We start from the raw sequence: 16,241 nt of genomic DNA, 5'->3' as shown, positions 1-16,241 counted from the left end.
CTTTTTATTTGTCTTATGTTGCTTCTATTTATGTTATGTACCTTTGTTCTATTTTTTTTTCCAAGCCATGTGTCACGAAAACAAGGGCCTGATGCAGTCCGGATAATAAAATCCGGACAAACTTCATGCATTCTGGAATATAAAATCTGGAACACCTCAGTTTCATTTTGGCCGGTGACGTTTCTACAAAGGTTTGGACGGTTAGTGGGGTGTTTAATGATTTTTGCACGTTTAGGTTGTTTAACACGTTTTATTTGACTGTAATTAAGACCTATGACTGATTTAAGGCTATAAAAAGGCTTGGATCTTCACCAATTTCCTTCATTCTTCTTCACCTCCTTTCTTACATTTTCTTCATTTTTTTTTTAGTTTTTTAGGTAGCTTTTAGGTGTGTCTGTGGTGTCATGGTCATTGTTGACCGTTCATACGACCCCTGCAATTGCATTGCAACTTATGCGGGGGTTATATGACGGTCAACAGAGACCATTGACATCAAAGAAAGACACAAAATTTCATATCGTATTTCTCCGGATTTTATTTTCCGGAAACACTAACAATCTGGTTCGAATTATATTTTCTAGACCATGGATATTTTTGGAATTTTTATAGGACGCGCGAGAAGGCAGCATGATGGGAAAAGTAACACTCTAAAAAATAACACAATCACAAGTAAATTAATTTGGGTCAAATTATAATGGGTTAAATAAGTAAATGGTCGCCCTAAATATACCAACATTTGATTTTAGTCTCTCTAAAATGTTCCTTAGGTTTTTGGTCCTCTAAAAATTTTCATCTGTGAAATTAGTCATTGCTCTACATTGAGTATTACACTAGAGCAAAGACTAATTTCTTAGATGAAAAATTTTAGAAGGACGAAAAACCTAAAGAATAATTTAGGGGGACTAAAATCAAATGTTGGTATATTTAGGAGGACTATTTACTTATTTAACTCAACCCAATTATAATGGAATAGGGCTATAAATTGGAATATAAAATAGCAATGTACAACTAAGTAAGTAAAACAAAATTGATCTAACATGAGGAAATTTGACAATTGCCCCATGCTAAAACACGGGGTGGAAATTATGTCAATGTTCAATGTTTAAAATTAAAATAATACATTTTTCTTTGAGCCACTCTAAAATGAACTAAAGACACCAAAACCAAAGATACCCAAGTATTTTTCCTCTCTAAGCATAGCTTTCCCAGGCAGATGAAATTCCGTTAAGAAAAACTAATCAAGAAGATAACTCTGTGCACATAAGCAACAAGTTCATCAGCCAAATGTTTTATTTCATTTAAAATAACATTTATATCAAATATTTTCTTCAGATACCCGTCAAGCTACCTAAAATTCTTTTTCATTTTACAAGTTATTACCTACAGAATTCTTAACTCCTTATTATATTTACAACCCCTTTTGCTTTAAAATCGAATGTTAAAACCAGTTTCTACCAAGAAAATGTCGAAGACCAAGAATCCAGCAATGTGTTACAACGATGTCATCTAGGATCATCTCATTGTCATCTAGGATCATCTCATGTGGTCATGTGCTGTTTTGTGAAGACAGTTAAGCAAGTGAAGAGAAAAAAAAGTAACAATGTGTAAAACGTTGTCTTTATTATTTAGGGTAAAAAATCAAACAACTTTAAGATATCTATACAAAAAAGTATGTGTAGTTTCTTTCAGTGATGATTATCACCTCACGAACTTTGGCTTTGATAACAAAAATGAGTGAAATGCAAGGTGGGTCCACTCACACCACAGGGATAGAATGGCCCACACGCGTGATCCTCCTAAAGTCCAAAGTCACGCGTAAGGTAATGGATCCTATGACTCACAAACAACAAAACAACAACAAAAGTAAGTTATAAAGCATAACCCTCCCATGCTGCCTTACTCAAAAGTGTGTGCTGCTATGGCTTCTCTCAATCCATTATCCACTCTTTGTCTCTCTTACCTTCTTCTAACTTTGTTTCTTATTGTAGCTGAACAAGCTGCTACTTCTTCTCCAAAGTCCACAAAAATTGGTCAAGGTTACCGTTTGATATCTATTCAAGATGACCCTAATGGCGCTATTACAGGACTTCTACAAGTTAAGGAGAAGAATGATATCTATGGTCCAGACATTCCCCTTCTAAGCTTCTATGTCAAGTAAGTGATACTCATATGCATTATATTTTTTCTTCTCTATGAAGTTTACTTATGAACCTTATACTTTGTTCCTTGATTTTTAAGGCATGAGACTGAGAATCGTTTGAGGGTACACATTACTGATGCAAAGAACAAAAGATGGGAAGTTCCTTATGATCTTTTGCCTAGGGAGCAACCACCACCTTTGAAGCAGAACATTAAGAGGTTGAAGAAGAACTCATTATCAGTGTCAGAGTACTCTAGCTCTGAGCTTGTTTTCAGTTACACTTCTGATCCATTTAGCTTTGCAGTTAAAAGGAAGTCCACTGGTGATACTCTTTTTGACTCCAATTCTAATGACTCAGACACATTTGGTCCACTGGTTTTCAAAGACCAATATTTGGAAATTTCTACTAAACTTCCCAAAGATGCTTCTCTGTATGGTTTGGGAGAGAACACACAGCCACATGGGATAAAGTTGTATCCAAATGATCCTTATACTTTGTATACCACTGATGTAGCAGCCATTAATCTCAACACTGATCTATATGGGTCTCACCCTGTATACATGGATCTTAGAAATGAAGGTGGCAAGCCTAATGCACATGGTGTTTTGTTGTTGAATAGCAATGGAATGGATGTGTTTTACAAAGGGACCTCTTTGACATACAAGATTATTGGAGGGGTACTTGATTTTTACTTCTTTGCAGGACCCACGCCTCTTAGTGTTGTTGATCAGTACACTTCCTTCATTGGTAGACCAGCTCCAATGCCTTATTGGGCTTTTGGTATGATTCACTTTTCACAATCTCTCATATCATATCACTCTGCTGCATTGCATTTTCTATTTACTATTCTATTTAGTATGTATGTATTCACATAGCCTAGTATTCTGTCTTCTATTTAAGATTTCTTTTTTGAAGAAGGGTATTCTATTTAAGATTGTGCTCACCAAAAAGAAATCTGAGATTGTGATGATGGGTATCATACTTTTGATGATAGGGCTCGTGGAAACATAAAGCTACACATAAAGTTGAAAAGTTATAAAGCATATTTTGTTTTAATATTTTAAGTCACGGGACTTGGCCTATATGGCATGTGTCTGTTATGTGCAGAGCAATTTGTGGGTCTTTGTCAATAACCAAATATGCCTACGTAGATAATACATTTGTAACTGTATGTATCTGTATAAAAAGATGGCATTGTCTCGTGATTTATGGGATAGTATATTGTATATATCGGTAGGGAGGACGACTTACTAATCCATTTATTCATGAAGGAGAAAGAAGAAAAAAACCTTTATGTTTTAATGAATCCATGGTCTTATTACTCTTATACATCAAAAGAGACCATGTATTGGAATAAAATATTTTGTTTGTATCTACATATAACTTAAGAGTAATCCATCACTTTAGTCCCTAAACTATCACCATCTCTCTAAATTAAGTCACAAACTATTTAAAATCCATCAAAAAATTATTCTGTGTAAAGAAGTACCTGACCAACATGCTCACTTATTTTATTTGCTATGTGATAGGATTCCACCAATGCAGATGGGGTTATCACAACCTATCTGTTGTAGAAGATGTTGTTGAAAATTACAAGAAAGCCAAAATTCCACTTGATGTTATATGGAATGATGATGATCACATGGATGGACACAAGGACTTCACCCTCAATCCAGTTAACTACCCACATCCAAAACTTTTAAACTTTCTGGAAAGAATACACAACATTGGCATGAAATACATTGTGATAATTGATCCTGGTATTGCTGTTAACTCCAGTTATGGTGTATACCAAAGGGGTATGGCTAATGATGTTTTTATCAAACATGAGGGTGAACCATTCTTGGCTCAAGTTTGGCCGGGAGCAGTGTACTTTCCTGATTTTCTCAATCCTAAAACAGTTTCTTGGTGGGGTGATGAGATTCGCCGCTTCCATGAACTTGTCCCAGTTGATGGCTTATGGATTGACATGAATGAAGCTTCAAATTTCTGCTCTGGTAAGTGCACAATTCCTACAGGAAAGGTGTGCCCAAGTGGAACAGGACCTGGTTGGATATGTTGCTTAGATTGCAAAAACATCACAAGCACACGGTGGGATGATCCTCCCTACAAAATTAATGCTTCAGGATTACAAGCTCCTATAGGTTTCAAAACTATAGCCACAAGTGCAGTCCACTATAATGGCATTTTGGAATATGATGCTCATAGTATTTATGGTTTTTCTCAAACCATTGCAACTCACAAGGCCCTTCAAGGGCTTCAAGGAAAAAGGCCTTTTATTTTGACCCGCTCTACTTATGTTGGTTCTGGCAAATATGCAGCGCATTGGACAGGTGACAATCAGGGTACATGGGAGAACTTGAGATACTCAATATCCACTATGCTGAATTTTGGAATATTTGGGGTGCCAATGGTTGGTTCAGATATATGTGGTTTCTATCCACAACCCACTGAAGAGCTTTGCAATAGGTGGATTGAAGTTGGTGCTTTCTATCCATTCTCAAGGGACCATGCAAACTACTACTCTCCTAGACAAGAACTTTACCAGTGGGAGACGGTAGCCGAATCAGCAAGAAATGCATTGGGGATGAGGTATAAGCTTCTACCCTATCTGTACACCCTAAACTATGAGGCTCATATTAGTGGAGCCCCAATTGCTAGGCCTCTTTTCTTCTCATTCCCAACTTATATTGAATGTTATAGTCTAAGCACCCAATTCTTGCTTGGGAGCAGCCTAATGATTTCTCCTGTTCTTGAGCAAGGGAAAACAGAAGTTGATGCACTCTTTCCACCTGGAACATGGTATAGTTTATTTGATTTGACGCAAGTCATTATTTCAAAAGATGGAACCAACGTGACCCTTAATGCACCCTTGCATGTGGTCAATGTTCACTTGTATCAGAATACCATTCTACCAATGCAACAAGGTGGAATGATATCAAAGGATGCTAGAATGACACCCTTCAGCCTCATTGTGACATTTCCAGCAGGTGCAAATGAAGGAGAGGCTAAAGGGAACCTATTCATTGATGATGATGAACTTCCAGAAATGAAGCTTGGAAATGGTTATTCAACCTATATTGACTTTCATGCAAGTGTGAAAGAAGGAACTGTGAAAGTTTGGTCACAAGTCCAAGAGGGCAAGTTTGCTTTGGATAAAGGTTGGGTCATTGACACAATAAATGTGTTAGGATTAAATGGAAATGGAGCAATAGGTACCATTGAGATAGATGGGAAACCAACAAATGTGAAAGTTGATAGAACTAAACAAAATTACATACACGGACGAGGAGATGGAGAAAAGGACATACTGATGGTTGGAATGAAGGGCTTAAATATCCCTGTAGGTAAAAGTTTTGCTATGACCTGGAAGATGGGATCATGAGTATATATATTAGATTGTCTTACATAATTGGGAGTTTGAAACTTTATGTTGTGTTTTCTATTATTTTTACTAGCATTTTAGAGGGATAGGAGATGGGCTAGAAAAAAGCTCATCCTGGTCTATTTAATAGGAAGAGTTTTTGAAACGCTTAAAGTCAAATATTTCTGCCTTGTATGATGCCCTTGACCGACGTCGTGCCACCAACAACAAAGATACATAAGGGTGGTGGCGTTGTTTGTTAGAAAAGGGTGTGGGGATATTGATTTTCGGTTCAGGGATTAAAGTGATCATTTTCTACTTTCGTTTTAGTCTCTGTGACACCTCATATTCCTTGTCAGCATAAAATCTTTGCCACGCCATTGATTAAGATAATTATTTAACGCCAGAGACTAAAGTGATAATTTATTTTCGGTTCAAAGTAGTAGTATGTTTTGTTTTTGTTTTGATCGAAGTAGTCGTAATATACGGAGTTGTTTTTTTAGAACGAAGATCCATTTTAATCTCTGGTAAAATGTGCAAGGGACAAATTAGTCTTCGACAAAAATTATGACCCTATTTAGTCTATTACTAAATTACATCTAGACAGTCCTCGTGAGCTTAGCTCAGTTGGTTTGGACAATGCATAAAATATGAAAGGTCCGGGGTTCAAATTTCGGCCACCACAAAAAAAAAATTACATCTAGACAATTAGTCCTTCAATCAATATGTTTCTCCAATCGATTTTTTTCCTTCATTTTAGAACTGTGACTGGTCATATGTGACAATTTAGTCGTCTTATTGATTGTCACATGTACTGTTTAAAAAAAAAATAGGCACATTTAGGTCCCTACAAAATTTTGGGGACAATTTTGTCCCCATAAAAATATAAAAAGTGAAATTAGTCATTACTTTTTTATTTCAACACAACAAAAAAATAAAAACAAAATGAAGTTTGTTAAATTTTAAGGGACCAAATTGGTATTTTTTTTAGGAAAGAAAAACTTATTTAACCCTTTTTGTTTAATTTTGTTTTCTCTCCTTTTTCTTCTTATTTTTTTTATGGACAAATTTGTCCCCTTGAAAAATTCATTTAATTTAATATTGGCGCTTAACTGACATTGTTAACGTCACACGATCAAATTAACAGTATACGACATATGTTTAATGATAGAAAATTAATCAGTACTTTAAATTGTCTAGGTTCAGTTTGTAAATGACTAAATATGGTCTTCATATTTGGGAGAACTAATTTGGCTCCTAAACATTGTGCCAGGGACAATTAATAACTTTTACATAGAAAAATACTTTTTAAAGTTTCAATGTGTTAAAAGAAACAATTTCCAAGAATATATATATGGGAAATGTTAACAAGTGCCCGGGGGCACTGGTTAAGGAATCAAATATGATACCCATGAATGTGTATTTTAGCAATCCACACCTCAAGGTGTGATTTTCACTTTTTAGTAAGATACCTTTATAAAAATTAGTTGGTGTCTTTTAGCAAATGCTCATAGAATAACTTGCTAAAATACACCTTCATGAAAGGTGTCTTCTAGCAAAACCATACTTAATATGACTAAATATGGTCTTCATATTTGGGAGAACTAATTTGGCCCCTAAACATTGTGCCAGGGACAATTAATAGCTTTTACATAGAAAAATACTTTTTAAAGTTTCAATGTGTTAAAAGAAACAATTTCCAAGAATATATATATAGGAAATGTTAACCAGTGCCCTTGGGGCACTGGTTAAGGAATCAAATATGGTACCCATGAATGTGTATTTTAGCAATCCACACCTCAAGGTGTGATTTTCACTTTTTAGTAAGACACCTTCATAAAAATTAGTTGGTGTCTTTTAGCAAATGCTCATAGAATAACTTGCTAAAATACACCTTCATGAAAGGTGTCTTCTAGCAAAACCATATATATATATATATATATATATATATATATATATATATATATATATATATATATATATATATATTCCATTTTAGACTTCTTTAAGAGTATGTGTTAGCATTTTCTCTTTTTATACAATGAAAGTAATTATTTCTCGTACTTTTCTTTTATAGAAACAATTAGTTCCCGTATTGTGTATGTAAGTTTAATTCAGTTGTCAGGAGCATTCCGTTATACTTTCTCCAATCACTATTTTAAACAAAAAATAACTTTTGATGTTCATTACATAATTAATGTATCTAGTTTATATTATAGATCAGATACATTGTTGCTAAAAAAAAAAGATCAAATACATTGATTATTCAATGAATCTAAAATATTACTTTTTACCAATGAATCTAAAATATTACTTTTTACTTTTAATAGTAACAGAATGGTTCCATAGAAAAAATTGTGACATAATATATACATTAATCGGGATTCGAATTTCAAATTCATCACTTATTTACATTCTTGTTTTTTTTATATAAAAAATAAAGATTATTATTTCTCTAAAAAATGATTTATGTTTTCTTTTTTATTAAATGTTAGTCAGTACTACTAATATCTAAGAATGAAAATACATTAAAGAATAAATTAAATGTCCTAAATAAAAGATTTTAAATTAGGTAACATTTTTTAACATGATTCTATATAAGATTAAAATATTTTTTTCTTCATAAGGTTACAATATGAATCTTATACCAACGATAAATTTGTTTAAATGGTAAGAAATTTGAAACCTCTAGATGAATGAACATGACTTAGTTGATAAGAAATTGACTAACTTGTAAAATTATGAGTTCCACTTATGCTGTTATCGTTAGAACATATTCGGTTCAGAGATAATAACCATCCACTTTGTGTGTCCTATAATTTTTTTGAGAAAGATTAATAACTGCTAAATGACTGTAGAATATTCATATCAATAACATAGTAACCTAAAAAATAACTTGAATGAACGAAGGTAGAAATTTCCTACAAATAACATGATGACAATTATTTTTAGAAGTTTTATAAGTTAGCAAGACATAACATAACTTGCAATGTTGATAATATATTCTTCATTTGAGTTCAAATCCACGACCTCAAAGTTGCGTGGGTTTGAATTTCAACAGTTTGTTTTCGTCAAGTAGTCTAGTGGCTAGAGCTCACACATTTTAAATGTGGAGAAGTTGGGTGTCCAGGGTTCGAATCCCGACCCCTACATATATTATGCATTTGTCCCAACCAACTGAACTAAGCTCACGGGAACAAATTTTAGTAGTGTTTGTTGGTCCGTCTATCGACAAAAAAATAATTTTTAATTTTACTATATTTTTTTCTTCTTCTAATATTTTACTATATATTTTACAAATACTATTTTCTATTTAATACTTTACCAGTATTGTATAAAATTACTAATATATTATCACCCGTATTGTCACTCTTCGAAAAAAATACTATAAATTATAATTTTTTTGATAAATATTAATAGTATATTTTTTTTAAGGATTTAATAAGGTATTTTATAAATGATTATATACTTTTTTATGGGATAGTTTGACTTCTTCAAAAAAGAAATAGTTCCTTTTTGTTTGTGTTAACACTTTAGTTTCCAGGGGGAAGGTTCCCCCGGTAATCTAGAGTTCAGTCCAAAGGTAAGTAAAATCTTTTCAATAATTAATCCTCCTATCAATTAAAACTCAGGTTCTTTTGAAGGGTTCGTCTTTTGGTGGAACTCATTAATCACTTTAGTCTAATCACTTGGTTAGCAAAAAGATATTGTCAATCGAACATTTTTTTTGTGTGTGTTAATCAACTGAACATTTTGATAACAATACTTATAGTTTTATTTTTATTTTAAAACCAATAAATTTTACTAAAAAAATGTGATTACAGTGGATTCTACTTTTTAAGTATATCTTAAATTATAAAAAATATTAAATTATGTGTAATTTTTGTTTTTTTCATATAGTTAACTTTATATAAAATACCAATGCATTTATTTCTAGTCAAAATACAAACTTCCTTAAAAAAAAAGAGTCAAAATACAAACCAATATATTATTTCTAGTCATTATAAAAAACTAATACATCCTCTAAAAAAAACTAATACTTATTTTCTAATTATGATTTCAAATATGTTTAACCATTTCAAATATGTTTATATATAAATGAGATCTACGTTTAATGATCCGACAATTATGATTGATTGAAATATCTAATCAAATATGTTGATATATAGATAAATCAAATTCAAGTTCAGAGTTCAAACCCTGACCACTACAAAAAAAAAAAAATTCAAGTCCATTGAAATATAAAATACGTATATATATAAATCAAATCCAATTTATTTAATATTGTATTAATATTTGAAAATCAATTTTCGATGCACAATTAAAATTGAGAAGTTTCATCAAAATTAAAATTAAAATTGAGAAGTTACTACTATGTTTAAATTCAATAAATAGTGTGAATGATAATATTTTATGTTTTACCTACCCAAAAAAAAATCCTTAATTTTTGGTTATTATTTGATCAACTATTAAAAAATGGAAAATTGATGGAGGGTCTAGTAGTATATAGTAAAATGTGAGGAGACAAGGGGCCAGTCAGAGTGAGAGAAACACTGCAAACATACAGAGAGAGAGAGAGAGATAGATAGTGACATGGGAAAGACAAATATATAAGCAAAGACACAAAAGTCTCTTTCGCTTTAGTGAGAAAACCAAACGAAAGGGTAAAATTTCCACTTCACTCTGAACTGTCAAGTTTCAATTCTCTCTCTCTCTAACTCTTTGCGCTTATTGTGTGTGTTATTTTTCCATGAAAAATTCATTTTCATTAAAATACTAAATTATTGATATTAAGTCCGTGTAACATTATTAATTTAATAAAAAAAAATCTCGGTCTTGGACTGCATCTACTGGTGTTTGCATTGAGATTGTATGTGTTTTAATCGTTGTTGTGCATCGTATTGCGGTCGGTTATTTCTCTAATTTTTATTTTATTGATTTTGTTTCACCCCATATCACATGTACAAAATTCCAGATCGATAAAAAAATTAACACATTTGTGTTTTTTTTTACTGTTATAGAACATACTTTTTTTTTGAAAGAATTGAACATAAAATCTTGACCATAGATTTGTGGTCCTTTTTGTGTTATCTTTTGTTAGATATTAGCGTGTGTCACTCACCATTTGATACTCTTTTTATTCTTGGTCTAAAGAGAACGGAGAAATGGTTGAAACATTTTTTTTGCTGGAGGAATTTAGTCTCTAAAAGAAGACGAACAATGAATGTATGTCTTCTCAGTTTATTTTGAAATCATTGATCGGGGTTTTGTTGAGGAACCTCTGGACTTTCTGTATTCCTTCTCTTTTACTGACTCTTTTTCTTTTCTACTCCGCTCTCTATTCGCTCTTTGTTATTAAGAGCAATTTTCTTGATGATTCTAGCTATTTCAATGCGATCGAGGCAAAAAGTTTTTTTAAAAAATTGATTTTTTCCTTTATTTTTTCATTCAACTGTTAGCATAATACTATTTTTTTTATTATAATTTCGCTTATTGTTTTATGGATTCTGGGTTTAATGATGTTTTTGTAATTTTTCAGGACTTGTAGCCGAGTTGTGTGTTTCAGAGACTTTCATAAACAAAGATTTTCAATTCTCTTTTTGTTCTTGAGAGGGATTAATTGAGATTTTGAGAGATTTTGTCAATTTTTTTTTTTTGTGTCTGATTCATTTTCTTTAATATTTATATTTCAATTTTATACAAACTTTTTGGGGATTCTGAAGGGGTTTCTTTAGGGTTTTTCTCAAACTAAAAAAAATTAAAATATTTTTTAATCCACCATGCGGGGTTCTAGAAAATCTAGAGCTAGATCAAGGCCTAACCCGTTGAAACAATCCAAATTGATCACAAGGAAATTGCAAGTTGTTTTTAATGACCCTGAGGCAACTGACTCATCTGAAGATGAGTCACAACATGCGAGAACATTGACAAAAGTAAGCTTCGTTGAAGTCACTCTCCCTCCTCGTGTATCTGCAGTTTATTTGGCTTCTCAAAACAGTTTCTTTGAGAAGTCAAAGACTGTAACAAGGAGAAAGGCATGTCTTTCAACACAACGTCAAACAAAGAAGAAAGTTGTTCCAACAATATCTTCTCCAAAAACAAAGAGACAATCTTCATCCAAATACCGAGGCGTTCGGTTAAGGCCATGGGGAAAATGGGCTGCTGAGATTCGTAATCCTTACACACATGTTAGAATTTGGTTGGGAACTTACGATACCGCCGAAGAAGCTTATCAAGCTTGTGAATCTAAAAGGCTTCAATTTAAACTCGAACATCAGGCAAATATTGCAGAAATATGCTTCAATAACGGTTCTTCTGCAATCCCTCCAGTTGCAACATTGAACAAGAACTCTTATGTAGATGCTGATGTTGCCAATGCTTTAGTGTCAGAGAAATGTTCAACTGCTAAAGACTATGAGAGCTTGGTCTCAAAAATATCACCTTCTTCCGTGCTTGAGTTGGATACCTTAGCATCCAATCCGATTGAGAAGGTTGATCTTCCATCAAACAATGCAGTTGCTGTTGTTGTTGATGAAACGAGTGAAATGATGACTTGTCAACTTCAAGAGCTAGAAATTCCAAATCAGAGTGTTTGTAACTTGCCTAAACCAGTTACTGTTGAGAATCCAACTGGGACTGATCCCAATCTTGGTTTGGGATTTGATTTTGCTCGGTTTAACATTGATGATTTTGGACCAGATTTTGAAGAATTTGGTGACTTAGGTGACTTCGAGGATATTCAAGTTCATGGTTTTGATGACAATGAACCTAGTGAGCTTCCTGATTTTGATTTTGGTGATATTGGTGATGATGATGAATTTGCTGGTTGGATTGAAGAGCCCTTCCAACACAACATATGTTATCTCTAAGTTTTGCAGTCACCTAAGAGTGAGGCCTGGAAGTTTATGTAGTTTTGCGAGACAATATGAGGAGATGCATAATCAGTTTTTCGTTGAGAGTGATTCTATTATCATTTTGCTTTTATAATTTGTTTGTTGAGGAGTTGTAATCTTTGGTTGAATGTGGATCATTTTGTTTTCTTATGCTAATAAAGGCATCCTAAGAGTTCTTGAACTTTTCTGTATTTCTAGTAGTATTTTGATTTGAAAGTTTTTTTATTGCTGTGAATGAATGAACCTTCAAATATTTTGGGTACATTGTTTTTCTTTTATTTTATATCGTTTGATGTCTATGAGCTTGTCTACGTAATTTTACATTATTAGCATTAATCAATTTCTTCCCGACACTCATCAATAACAATTCTATACTTATTCTGCAACTTACCCAACTTATTCATATCATCTGTACAATTTTTCAACCCAGACAACAAATCCACATTTGGATTTTCCTCCCACCCACAACAACTATGTTCTAAAAAATCTCTTCCACTAGCCATGCATTCTCGAACTTAAACTCCTTAAATTCCCCTTCGTCTTTGTTCCTCATGAAGATTAATTAGAATTGGATAATGATCTAATCGGTGTGATATGATATTATACAATTGACTCCGAGAGAATTTATCATACCATGTTTGCGTTGCCATTGCTATGTGAATTATTTCTTCCTATTTTGCCCATGTACCTTTCACCCATGTAAGTGGATACTAAGAAAATCTAAGATCAACCAAACCATTACCCCCTTCCGAAAACCCAATATCCTCCATGGTGATGATCAAATCGGCTCCTTTTATCTTCATTTGACAATAAATCATTAAAGTCTCCCATACGCACCATGGTAGTGCATTATCTTGTGAAAATGTTCAATCCAGGTCCTAAGATGTTCATCTTCGCTTATTTTATGGATACCCATAAAAACATGTAAACCTCCATTTGGGATAATGTTGATCACTAAATTTCATGTTAATAAAATTTGAGGAATAAGTGACCAGATTGCAATCAAAAGGGTGTTTCCAAAGAACTGCCGACCCTCACTCCTTCCAATGTTGTTGACAACAAAAGATGGATCAAAGGTTAACTTGATTCGGATCTATCTGCATGAACCAAAGTCTCACAAAGAAAAATGACATCCAAGCGATACTTGTGGGTCATGTCTCTAAGTGTCAGAAATATGCTGGGGTTACTCAATCCCCAACAATTCCAACTCACAAAACTCATTGTTCTTGGCAGGCCAGACCGCCAGACCCGTTGATTCATTTTTTTTTTATCAGTTTTTGGTACTACTGCTTTTTCATGAAAGTCAACGTTGCAATGGAGAGTATTCTGGCCGACATCAATTTGCATTAATTTCTGATCATGAGGTAATGATTGAGTAATAACACTTTCTTCTTCCTCTTCATTCTTGCCATCACGTAGCCTTTTATTGTCCGACTCCACATATTTACCTTTCTCTTCCATTGCAGTTGCCAAATTCGTAACCTGCCCAATTTGTTCCGTATTTAATGGCGCTAGATTGAATTTTCTTCCGGTGACTATTTTTTAATCAATTCAGCAATCATATATTTTCTATTATTTTACCGGCCACGTTAATTTATGCATTCACGAGCATTTCCTTTCCTTAATACGATCGAGATCTAGACTTATGGAATGCTTTCCTTAGCCACCCATCTGCTTCCATCGTCAAAGAAGGAGTAGAAGAAAGGAAGAATGACTCAAGCCGAAAGAGAGAGAAGAGATGAAAAACGCAGGAAGCATCAACTGTGTTTTTCGGTGTGAAGAATGAGTGAGGCGAGCTCTCCTTTTATAAGGAGAGTTTGCACAAATCCGGAGTGACTTAAGAATTAAACAAACTTAATCTTTAAGCAATCTGTGGATCGGTTCTCACGCGAGTGGATATATCCAGAACCTTCTGGATATTCTGTTGGATCGGATTGTAAAGAAATGATTAAATTTAAAAAAATTAATTTAAAATTTTCAGGTGATAAAAATATATTTCTTTTTGACCCAAGTCCGGCTGGACGGCGGCAGTGCACAAGTGATATAAGTATCATTTTTCGTCAAAAAAATAGTTAAAAAGAAAAGGGTTATTCAGCTAAAGGAACACAAATGACTTGTACGGTGAAAAATATAGCCCCAGGCTACGTTCTTATGGATGTCTTAAACTTAGGGCTGATATATACATTGTTCACAGTGAAACGTTTTATTTTCCTTGAAACATGTTAGTTCAAATTTTCCTAGTCAGAAAGTACATATAATTTATATAATAAAATATCAAAATAAGTCATTGAATTTTGATTGATTGTAAATAATTCATATACAATCCCTCTAAAAAAATAAGTCATAATTAACGCTATATATAAGATCATATGAGTTTTAGTTTGTTTAAACCTTACACTTCTATGTAAATAGGATGTTAGAAATGACTTTGATCTAACAAATTCATTCATAACCTAAAACTATAGTGATAGGCACCACTATTTCAACAAGTAAAAGTTGGACTTCAACTTAAACTTTTTAAATAAGTGTGACCTGTTTATGATTTTTTTAAGGGTCATGTTAACTTGTGCCCTTAGGGCACATGTTAAGCAACCCAAAAATGGAAACATTTTCTTAAATTTTTGTGCATTCAATTGTTGAAAAGTAAAAAAGTTAAAGTCAAATGCATTAATTATAATAGAATATTTCTATTTTGAATCATTAACCTGTGCCTTGAGGGCACAAGTTAACATTTCCCTTTTTTTAATTCGGTTCAGCCTATTTTCAACTTTAGACAGTAAAGAAATACTACTCCTTCATTGTTATCTCAGCCTTGTGTGAGTTTTCTAAAATCATATAATTATATTGATGATAAGATTTTTTTTATTTCTAAGGTAGGTCAATGTTTGGTTCAACTTCGAATTTAATAGGACTTAGTTACTTAGGCTTTGTTTAGGAGTTTGGAGGAGAAGGAAGTAAGAGTTTTGGGGAACAAAAATATAGGGAAAAATTGAGAAATCTTTCACATTTTTTGAAAGAGTATTTTTTTAGAGAGTGATAAATTATTGTTTATGATTAATATATTTTTAATTTTAAGAATATTTTAAAAACATGTATTAAATGTGAAGAATTCACATAAACCCTCTCAAACCCTCAAAAACCTCCTCCATTACAATTTTTTAGTTCCCAAAATAAGGATGATTTTATATTTTGAAGAAAAATAAGCTCCTCAAAACCCTTCCTCTCAATGTCCTTTATTTTTTCCACTTACTCCATTTTTTTTCTTCAAACCCTCCCCTCCCCTCCCCTCCAAATTCGCAAACAAAGCCTTAGGGTGCGTTTGTTTCAGCTTTAAAAAAAATAGATTTTGAGTCAAAAGAATCTAGAGATTTTTTTTTTAGAGATTTTAAAAAAAATCTGAAGTTATTTGTGTTTGCCTACTATTCATAAAAATCCATTTTTTTAAAAAATGAGTTCTAACATGTACATGTGTTATCTCCTTGTTGTTGAAAAAAAATAGATTTTGAGAAAAGCTAATCCTAATAGCTTTTCATTTTAGGGTCAAAATAGATTTTTTTGATAAAATGATTTTTCTAAAAATCCTAAACAAACACTTAAAAATGAAAAAAGTGATTTTTTTAAGGGAAAAAATAGATTTTTTTTGAAAAAAATCTGAAACAAACGCACCCTTAGTGGAATAGTAGTAATAAGAAAACATATAATGATATATGACTAGAAGCTCATTTTGCAAATTTCGAATGTATTAAGAAAAGCAGATATGTTACTTCAAAAAAAAAAAAGTAGATATGTGTTCAATGTGTTTATTTATTTTTGTGTATGAATGTTCTTAAAATAACCAACCTT

General features: G+C 32.6%; 2 protein-coding genes across 2 annotated transcripts; both read left to right on the top strand.

Annotated features, from left to right (window-relative positions):
* Nucleotides 1-1,898: 1,898 nt before the first annotated feature.
* Nucleotides 1,899-5,911, top strand: LOC146959081 (alpha-xylosidase 1-like). The gene is made up of 3 exons (XM_085740606.1): nucleotides 1,899-2,154; nucleotides 2,239-2,921; nucleotides 3,671-5,911. Exons 1-3 carry the CDS (start codon nucleotides 1,919-1,921, stop codon nucleotides 5,524-5,526), a joined length of 2,775 nt encoding a protein of 924 aa, XP_085596732.1. The 5' UTR covers nucleotides 1,899-1,918; the 3' UTR covers nucleotides 5,527-5,911.
* Nucleotides 5,912-11,031: 5,120 nt separating this feature from the next.
* Nucleotides 11,032-12,497, top strand: LOC146959080 (ethylene-responsive transcription factor ERF118-like). Its single transcript, XM_085734742.1, has one exon. It carries the CDS (start codon nucleotides 11,286-11,288, stop codon nucleotides 12,372-12,374), a length of 1,089 nt encoding a protein of 362 aa, XP_085590868.1. The 5' UTR covers nucleotides 11,032-11,285; the 3' UTR covers nucleotides 12,375-12,497.
* The last annotated feature ends 3,744 nt before the right edge of the window (nucleotides 12,498-16,241 follow it).

The sequence above is a fragment of the Medicago sativa genome, chromosome 1 (genome assembly GCF_051527215.1).
Source record: "Medicago sativa cultivar Bolivia chromosome 1, Bolivia_mono, whole genome shotgun sequence".
Taxonomy (NCBI): domain Eukaryota; kingdom Viridiplantae; phylum Streptophyta; class Magnoliopsida; order Fabales; family Fabaceae; genus Medicago; species Medicago sativa.
This window is presented reverse-complemented; position numbering and strand designations above follow the sequence as displayed.